At 39.9% G+C, this 9,691-nt stretch overlaps 1 protein-coding gene across 2 annotated transcripts in view; it reads left to right on the top strand.

Annotated features, from left to right (window-relative positions):
- The window catches only part of wdr59 (WD repeat domain 59), a 43,530-nt gene that overhangs the window by 23,880 nt on the left and 9,959 nt on the right, over nucleotides 1-9,691 (top strand). For both annotated transcript variants that reach the window (XM_079661128.1, XM_079661129.1), the window contains 2 exons: nucleotides 241-322; nucleotides 749-861. In XM_079661128.1, coding sequence (XP_079517254.1) covers nucleotides 241-322; nucleotides 749-861 — 195 coding nt within the window. The remainder of the gene's footprint in view (nucleotides 1-240; nucleotides 323-748; nucleotides 862-9,691) is intronic.

The raw sequence follows: 9,691 nt of genomic DNA, 5'->3' as shown, positions 1-9,691 counted from the left end.
ATTCTAAGACATTTTGAGAAGAAAGAAATACATTTTTCTCAGATTAAATTCATACATTTACAAAAACAATACTAAGAAATTCTGTGATTGAAGTCATGAATTTATGAGGAAGAAAACACACATTCAAAGTTCTAAGATAAAACAAACACTACGGCCTTTTGTTTTGCATCCATTCAGACCTACCTTAATGTTTGTGTGATATTTCTATGTATTTAATATCCGCCGATGTTCCCCCCTCAGTCTGAACATGAGCGACATCCAGGAAACGTGTCAGAAGAACGCCGCGGCGTCGCTCACTGTCGGGCGCAGAGACGTGGCCAAGGTGACCATTTCACATTTTATTCATCATTCAAATGTCTTTGGTCTGAGATGACTGATAGTGGAAACATTGTTTATTGAAGATATAGTCATTTGTTCTGGGAATGTCATTTCGAGCCTGCGACCTGAAAAACAGGCTCAGGGCTCAACAGGTTAAGGAAGCACTTAACAGAGCTCAGGTGTTCAGCAGTCTTATGGCCTGTGGGATCAAACTGTCCCTGACTCTGGTGGTTTTACTTACTTAATAACCTTATGTGTATACCATTGAGTAAATGAAATATTAGCTATTTTCTACAACAAACCATTCATCTAGAAAACAATTGACCTTACCGTACAGAGATTTCTCCATGAATTACTAAGAGCACGCTCAATACATGTTCGTTTTTTCTACGAGCAACTTGAGAAACCCTGATTTCCATTGATTATGCAGGTTTGGGCCCTGGCGTCTGCGGCCACCAGCCAGGACCTGAGTCCGGACTCGGACCCGGACACGGAGACGCCGTGGGCCAGACACCCGTTTGGGCGCCACCTGCTGGAGACTCTGTGAGTTCACTTCACGATAAAGGTTGTATTTAGCTTTGTGTAGAGGTGGAAGAAGTACTGTTGGGGTCGGCGGGTCTGTATTCATTTTTTTTCTCTCCCTATTAATTCAGACCTACTAATTGACCAAGAGCTATTGAGTCTTTGTACGTTTACCGCCAGGCTCGGACCCACCAAGGTCAGCAAGGTCTCACCTCTACTAACTCCTGAAGAACCAGGTTCAATGAACTGCTGTTTCAATTCAGATGACGCGCTAAATCTGTTTAAGCGATCCTGTAGGATTCTAGTATCTGCAGTGAGGTGTGACCCTGCCTAAGTGTGAGTGTGGCAGTCGTGCAGTCTTACCTTAAAGAGGACAGCGCATAATTCATTTAGGGTACCCCAGTCCAAATGTATGGGATTGTTTTATTTGAAGAAATAGTCCAGAATTTTCCTTCTCTCGTTACATTGTGACAATCAAAAAAGTATTGCCCCCTCTGCCTACATTTTTTAAGACACCATCACTAATTCACATTTGTTTCCTTTTTGTTAAAACTCCCTGCATGTCTTCAGAGGAATTTCCTCATGATGGCAACGGGTAAATATGATCTAGAGAGATTCCCAGTTCTAAAGCTCCCTTTTGAGTGTAAAGCCTAGGGTGGATCCCTTTTGAGTATAAAGCCTAGAGTGGATCCCTTTTGAGTATAAAGCCTAGGGTGGATCCCTTTTGAGTATAAAGCCTAGGGTGGATCCCTTTTGAGTATAAAGCCTAGGGTGGATCCCTTTTGATTATAAAGCCTAGGGTGGATCCCTTTTGAGTATAAAGCCTAGGGTGGATCCCTTTTTAGTGTAAAGCCTAGGGTGGATCCCTTTTGAGTGTAAAGCCTTGGCTGGATCCCTTTTGAGTATAAAGCCTAGGGTGGATCCCTTTTTAGTGTAAAGCCTAGGGTGGATCCCTTTTGAGTATAAAGCCTAGAGTGGATCCCTTTTGAGTATAAAGCCTAGGGTGGATCCCTTTTGAGTGTAAAGCCTAGAGTGGATCCCTTTTGAGTATAAAGCCTAGAGTGGATCCCTTTTGAGTATAAAGCCTAGGGTGGATCCCTTTTGAGTGTAAAGCCTAGGGTGGATCCCTTTTGAGTATAAAGCCTAGAGTGGATCCCTTTTGAGTATAAAGCCTAGGGTGGATCCCTTTTGAGTGTAAAGCCTAGAGTGGATCCCTTTTGAGTATAAAGCCTAGGGTGGATCCCTTTTTAGTGTAAAGCCTAGGGTGGATCCCTTTTGAGTATAAAGCCTAGAGTGGATCCCTTTTGAGTATAAAGCCTAGGGTGGATCCCTTTTGAGTGTAAAGCCTAGGGTGGATCCCTTTTGAGTATAAAGCCTAGAGTGGATCCCTTTTGAGTATAAAGCCTAGGGTGGATCCCTTTTGAGTGTAAAGCCTAGAGTGGATCCCTTTTGAGTATAAAGCCTAGGGTGGATCCCTTTTGAGTATAAAGCCTTGGCTGGATCCCTTTTTAGTATAAAGCCTAGGGTGGATCCCTTTTTAGTATAAAGCCTAGGGTGGATCCCTTTTGAGTATAAAGCCTAGGGTGGATCCCTTTTGAGTATAAAGCCTAGAGTGGATCCCTTTTGAGTATAAAGCCTAGGGTGGATCCCTTTTGAGTATAAAGCCTAGGGTGGATCCCTTTTGAGTATAAAGCCTAGAGTGGATCCCTTTTGAGTATAACACCTTGGCTGGATCCCTTTTGAGTATAAAGCCTAGGGTGGATCCCTTTTGAGTATAAAGCCTTGGCTGGATCCCTTTTGAGTATAAAGCCTAGGGTGGATCCCTTTTGAGTATAAAGCCTAGAGTGGATCCCTTTTGAGTATAAAGCCTTGGCTGGATCCCTTTTGAGTATAAAGCCTAGGGTGGATCCCTTTTTAGTATAAAGCCTAGGGTGGATCCCTTTTTAGTATAAAGCCTAGGGTGGATCCCTTTTGAGTATAAAGCCTAGGGTGGATCCCTTTTGAGTATAAAGCCTAGAGTGGATCCCTTTTGAGTATAAAGCCTAGAGTGGATCCCTTTTGAGTATAAAGCCTAGGGTGGATCCCTTTTGAGTATAACACCTTGGGTGGATCCCTTTTGAGTATAAAGCCTAGGGTGGATCCCTTTTGAGTATAAAGCCTAGAGTGGATCCCTTTTTAGTATAAAGCCTAGGGTGGATCCCTTTTGAGTATAAAGCCTAGGGTGGATCCCTTTTGAGTATAAAGCCTAGAGTGGATCCCTTTCGATTATAAAGTGGATCCCTTTTGAGTATAAAGCCTAGGGTGGATCCCTTTTGATTATAAAGCCTAGAGTGGATCCCTTTTGATTATAAAGCCTAGAGTGGATCCCTTTTGATTATAAAGCCTAGGGTGGATCCCTTTCGATTATAAAGTGGATCCCTTTTGAGTATAAAGCCTAGGGTGGATCCCTTTTGATTATAAAGCCTAGAGTGGATCCCTTTTGAGTATAAAGCCTAGGGTGGATCCCTTTTGAGTATAACACCTTGGGTGGATCCCTTTTGAGTATAAAGCCTAGGGTGGATCCCTTTTTAGTATAAAGCCTAGGGTGGATCCCTTTTGAGTATAAAGCCTTGGGTGGATCCCTTTTTAGTATAAAGCCTTGAGTGGATCCCTTTTGAGTATAAAGCCTTGAGTGGATCCCTTTTGAGTATAAAGCCTAGGGTGGATCCCTTTTTAGTATAAAGCCTAGGGTGGATCCCTTTTGAGTATAAAGCCTTGGGTGGATCCCTTTTGAGTATAAAGCCTAGGGTGGATCCCTTTTGAGTATAAAGCCTAGAGTGGATCCCTTTTTAGTATAAAGCCTAGAGTGGATCCCTTTTTAGTATAAAGCCTAGAGTGGATCCCTTTAAAATAATCCTCAGAGTGAGTTAAAAACCCTAAGACCTTTTTTCCTCTCTCAGCTGCTGCTTTTATATCATACTTTTTTTTAATATAGTACTTTCTTAGCATATTGTTGTGTTGTTTGTTTATTATATTATAACGTAGTACTTTTTTTTAACGCGTGTAAGATATGCAACACTAAGCTGTCTGTGGCTCTATGCTGTAACGCTGCACATGTCCCCTCTGTGGGACTGATAAAGGTATTCTGATTCTGATACCAACAGAAGCAGAAGCGAATACACACCAACAGACCCATGTATGTGGAGAAGAGTCTTTGCTTCCTGGACATGTCCAGACTCAAAGACTAAAGCTTACAGTAATATCCCATTGAGTCAGGGGCCTCCTGCTGTGAGAGTTTTTTTCATTTTCATTTGTCCCGCTCATGGTACGCAAAACCAAATGTACAATAATTGCCACAAAACATGACTCTACCATTGAGCGGAAAGGAGCAGGGAGAAGAATAACATCTTATATTTCTAAAAAAAACAAAATAAATACAAATAGATGGTCTGCCTTTCATAATGACATTAGTAAATACTTATTTCCCACTTGACGGTTAACGGAAAGAAACAAAACATCAAATGTATAAGGAAAATAAAAGTGCAACACCCTCAATAGTGACACCTTTAGTGATAAACTAGACCTTACACTCTTTCATGTCAGTTTACCAAACCGTGTACATTTAGTATATAAGTATAGAGCTATGTGACGTATCATGCATTTTACATTGTGGATTCTACTAAATTTCGTTTTAATTATATAACCTAATATGGAAACCTTATACTCAGATCAATATCTTGATAAAAAATTACTTTAACTACAGAGTAAAAATACTCAAAAGTCCAAAAACAACAGCAGATCAACATTTATTTAGCTCACGCTTTTATAAGATAAGATGAAACTTTATTTAACCCCGTGGGGAAATTCAGGCGTGTATGGCAGCAACAGGTCAGAGTTAAAAACAGCATTCACACAAGGTAAAGACAAAATAGAATACAAATTAAAATAATATATATATATATAATGTATCTAGAGAGACTTGCAATAAGCAGCAGTGGAAGAAGTACTTAAGTAAAATGAATACCACAATGTAAACCAATGAAAATGTTACTCAAGTAAAAGTAGAAAAGTATTAGCATCAAAATATACACATCAGTTAACTTTTACTTATATGTATATTTTGATACTTTTCTACTCACTATGTATTAATATATAGAGAATATAGAAATACTATATTATTGATTTTAAATGTGAATGTGTTCATCACTGTAAAGGTGCGTCTTCATTCATTCTAATAAACCACCTTAATCTGCTTTAATCTAAAATGAAATCTCTAAATGTAAAAGTAAAACAATAGTCGTAGTGGAGTAAAAGTATAAAGTAGCACATAGAGAACATTTGCAATTGAGATATTTATCTTCTTCAGAGTCTGTTTTATTGCTTAAAAACAGCTGAGTCATGAAATAAAGTTATCATTATAGTTAAATAAATGTTATTTATATAACCTATATCACACATTTTGTGTTAGGGGGCTTTAGGGTGCATACAGCATACGACACACATAACATACATATATATAATGTATCTAGACATACTTCAACTGCTGCTTAACCTAATAATTAATGTAATAAGAAGCATTTCAGCCTGAGCTAAAGCTGCATTTCAAGTGTCAGATTAAAGAGATATCTTTAAAAGTAGAAGTACTACAGTGTATTACTCCATTACATGTGCAACTGCTTAATTAAATTACTTTCTCCTTACCTTAAACTCTATTCACTTACCCTTTAATCGGAAGTAAAGCTCTTATATTGTGCAGTAATTCATAAAAAAGTGTTGGGAATAACCCATTAAGATGTAATTTCCAACAACGATAATGCAATATAACCAACATTAGGCTAAGCATTTCATATGAAAGTCAAATAATAATGAACGCAACAAAAAATATTTAGGCGATAAAAATAATAAAACATTACAGAAAATATCAGAAAATAAGATTTACAAAATCAGGAGATTATACTCCAGACATTTCAATACACATATTTTTAAAATTGGATTATTCTTTCAGATGTAGACCTGAACACAAGCTGCTGTATTCACAGAGCCTCGTCCAGCTTTAGTAAAGCATCAAACAGCGAAGATAACAAAAAGAAAACACCGTCAAAAAAGAAGCCTATCAATAACGGTTAAACATAAAATACACAATACAAACAGCGGTTTGTAATGAAGTACCAAAATAAGGCAAGGCAAGTTTATTTATATAGCAACTTTCAACACAAGGCAATTCAAGGTGCTTTAAAAAAATGAAGTTGATGTGATCAACTGACTTTTGTTAGTGAGGACTCGAGCAGCGGCGTTCTGAATCAGCTGCAGCTTTCTAATAGATGTTTTAGTGAGACCTGTAGAGACACCATTGCAGTAGTCCAGTCTACTGAAGATAAAAGGATGGACAAGTTTTTCCAAATCCTGCTGTGACATCAGTCTTTTAATCCTAGATATGTTCTTTAGGTGATAGTAAGCTGATTTAGTGACTGTTTGAATGTGACTGTTGAAACTCAGGTCAGAGTCCATGACTACACCTAGATATATGGCTCTGTTGTTTTGAACATTGCAGACTGAAGCTCAGCACTAACTTTTATACGTTCTGCCTTGGCTCCAAAAACCATTACCTCAGTTTTACCTTTGTTTAATTGGAGAAAGTTCTGACACATCCAGTCATTGATTTGTTCAATGCACTTACTCAGTGTTGAATTGGAGAATAGTCTCCTGGTGAAATGGTTATGTAAATGTGTGTGTCATCTGCATAGCTATGGTAACTTATTTTGTTGTTTTTCATTATCTGAGCCAGTGGTAGCATGTAGATGTTAAAGAGAAGAGGCCCCAAGATGGAGCCTTGAGGAACCCCACATGTCATATTTGTCACTTATAGAAACAAAGTTGTTTCTGTCCTTTAAGTAGGATTCAAACCAATGTAAAACTGTTTCCGAAAGTCCCACCCAGTTTTCCAGTCGGTCTAGTAATATGTTGTGGTCAACAGTGTCAAACGCAGCACTGAGATCTAATAATACTAACACTGAAGTTCTGCCACTGTCTGTGTTTAAGTGGATGTCATTGAAGACCTTTACAAGAGCAGTCTCAGTGCTGTGGTTTGGACGAAAGCCTGACTGGAACACATCCAAACAGTTATTTAAATGCAAGAAGTTACTCAACTGTTGAAAAACAACTTTTCAATGATTTTACCTAGAAATGGCAGGTTTGATATGGGCCTGTAATTGTTCATTACTGAAGCGTCGAGATTATGCTTTTTTAAGAGCGGTTTAATGACTGCAGTTTTCAGGGCCTGTGGAAAAACACCTGAGTGAAGAGACTTGTTTACTATGTGAAGTAGATCTGAGGCCATGCAATGAAAAACATTTTTGAAAAATCCTGTTGAATAATATCAAGGCAGCAGGAGGAGGATTTCAGAAGTTGAATAATGTCCTCTAGGTTTTTATCATTAATCTGATGGAACTGTGTCATGGTGTTTGAATTGATTTTAAGTGGACACAGGGACAACACATCTGCTGTACCTGATACAGAGGCACTAACTGCTTGTCTGATGTTGTCAGTGAAGAAGGAGGCAAAATCATTGCACGCCCTGGTGGAAGTTCAGAGGCTACTGACTCTGGGGGGTTAGTTACTCTGTCGACGGTAGCAAACAAGGCACGTGCGCTGTTTCTGTTTTTGGTAATGATGGCAGAGAAGAAAGACTGTCGTGCGTTTTTCAATTCCAAATTATAAAGGCCAAGTCTCTCTTTATAGATTTTAAAGTGAACCTGGAGATTTGTTTTTCGCCACCTGCGTTCAGCTTTTCGACACTCTCTTTTTTCTCTGCTCTCACGGTCATGGCCTTTCTCCATGGAGATATTTTCTTCCCAGTCACTTCCTTTACCTTAGTTGGAGCAATGGCATATATAAGAATTTTAATTTTGGAATAAAAAATGATCTACTAGCTCATTCACTGAGATGTTAGCAGGGTAAGTGTGGAAGAAAAATTCTGAGTAAACATTTCTCTAGTGTTTTCAGTTAAATATCGCTTTGTGGTTACCTCTTTTTGAACATTTTTGTGAACAGAAATAGAGCTCTCAAAGAAAACACAGGAATGATCAGAGAGTGAAACATCAGTCACCACAACCTCAGAGATATTCAGACCCTTTGAGATAATTAAGTCCAGAGTGTGCCCCTTATTGTGCGGGGGCTCCGTCACATGCTGAGTCAGTCCATAGCTATCAAGAACACAAAACAGTTCTTTAGCCCCTCTGTCCTGGGGGTTGTCAACATGGATGTTAAAATCACCAACAATGTCTAGACGGTCAAAGTCAATACACACTATAGACAGCAGTTCAGTGAAGTCATCAAAAAAGCTTGCACAGTATTTGGGTGGTCTGTAGATATTTAGGAACAGAGCTCGAGAGGAGCATTTCAGCTGAAGGGCCACATATTCAAAAGAAGCAAAGTTCCCATAAGATGTCTTCCTGCATTGAAGGGAATCATTGAACCAAATAGCAACTCCACCTCCTTTCTTATGCATTCTTTCCTGACTCATAAAACTAAAGTTGGGAGGGGTTGATTCGATAAGAACAGCTGCACTGTTATTTTGTTCAATCCATGTTTCTGTTAAAAACTTAAAATCGAGATTGTGCTCATTGATAAAATCATTGATTAAAAAATGTTTAACTGCCAAAGACCTGATATTTTATAAAGCTAGTTTAAGTTTGTTAAATACACCTTCAGTCACGTTTTTTGTGGCAAGCTGTGGCTGACATGGAATCACTTCTAAATTTGATAAACTCACAATGTTTGAGCGCTTCCTGTGTCTTAGCTGATTCACCGCTCTTAATCTATTACCTATCAACACAGATATTAGCAAAGCTACTGGCAGGCAGGGCCCCGGCATGTCCTGGAAAGAGTTGAGAGTGCCATACGCCCTTGAGCCTGGACCCAGCAAATATCAGTGTTTGCGTTTTTTACACACACATTCTTATCAGGCTTCGGAGACAGCAGTCTTGAAGGGGGGGGAGGACGTTTTGGTCCGGATGATTGTGGTAGGCATGGTGACGTGGGTGTTGGTGCGCGTCCAGGGGGAGGAGGGTGTGCGAGGGTGAACGGAGAGTAGAGAGAGCTGTGGGGTGAAGGAAGAGTATCCTCAGAGGTGATAAGGGGGGGTGAAGACTCCTCCCTTTGTCTCTCATAATCAAGACATTCCTCAGGCGGGTGCAGTGATAGATTTTCAAGGTTTTCTGAGCGATGTGTTGTGTCTTTCTATTGTTTTGATTCTCTTACAGCAGAGTCACCCACAATCAGAGTTTCAGGCCCAGCCGTTAGCTTTCCCTCTAGCCTTTTACTTTTGGAGTAGCTATTGGTCCTTACCCTGCTGTGTGAAGAGGACAGGTTATCCAGGTCATCAGAAAGAGATCTCTGGTTCTGGGTCAGTGGAGCGTGTATGTTCTGGATTGGCACACTTGGTGGTTTAGGAGGATTGTTTTTAGTTCTCCCTTTAGCAGCTGTCCACGGCTGTTTCCTAGTATTAACAGGGGTTGAAGAGGCGCTCTTCCTGGGTGATAACAATGCAGGCCAGCCGGTCGCATCACAGATTTCAGAGCGCTGGGCTCTGCCTGTTATTCGCCCTCCCAAATCTCATGAAAATGATTTACTCTTCGGCCTTGCACCCAGAGAGTTCCAGGGAGGACTACCACTTGTAGATTTATTACCCGGTACACAGCCCTCCTGTTCTTTGGAATCCTTGTAGCTGCTAGCTAGCTCTAAATTAGCATGCCCTTTTCCATTCTTTTGCAACACTGGTAAAGTGGTGTCATTCCCACGACATAGTCCATTCGCTTCAACGTTAACTTAAAACCGTTGCATTTTCATTTCCAACACGGCCATCTAGAAGTTT

Source organism: Notothenia rossii, assembly GCF_949606895.1.
Source record: "Notothenia rossii genome assembly, chromosome: 2".
NCBI lineage: Eukaryota > Metazoa > Chordata > Actinopteri > Perciformes > Nototheniidae > Notothenia > Notothenia rossii.
This window is presented reverse-complemented; position numbering and strand designations above follow the sequence as displayed.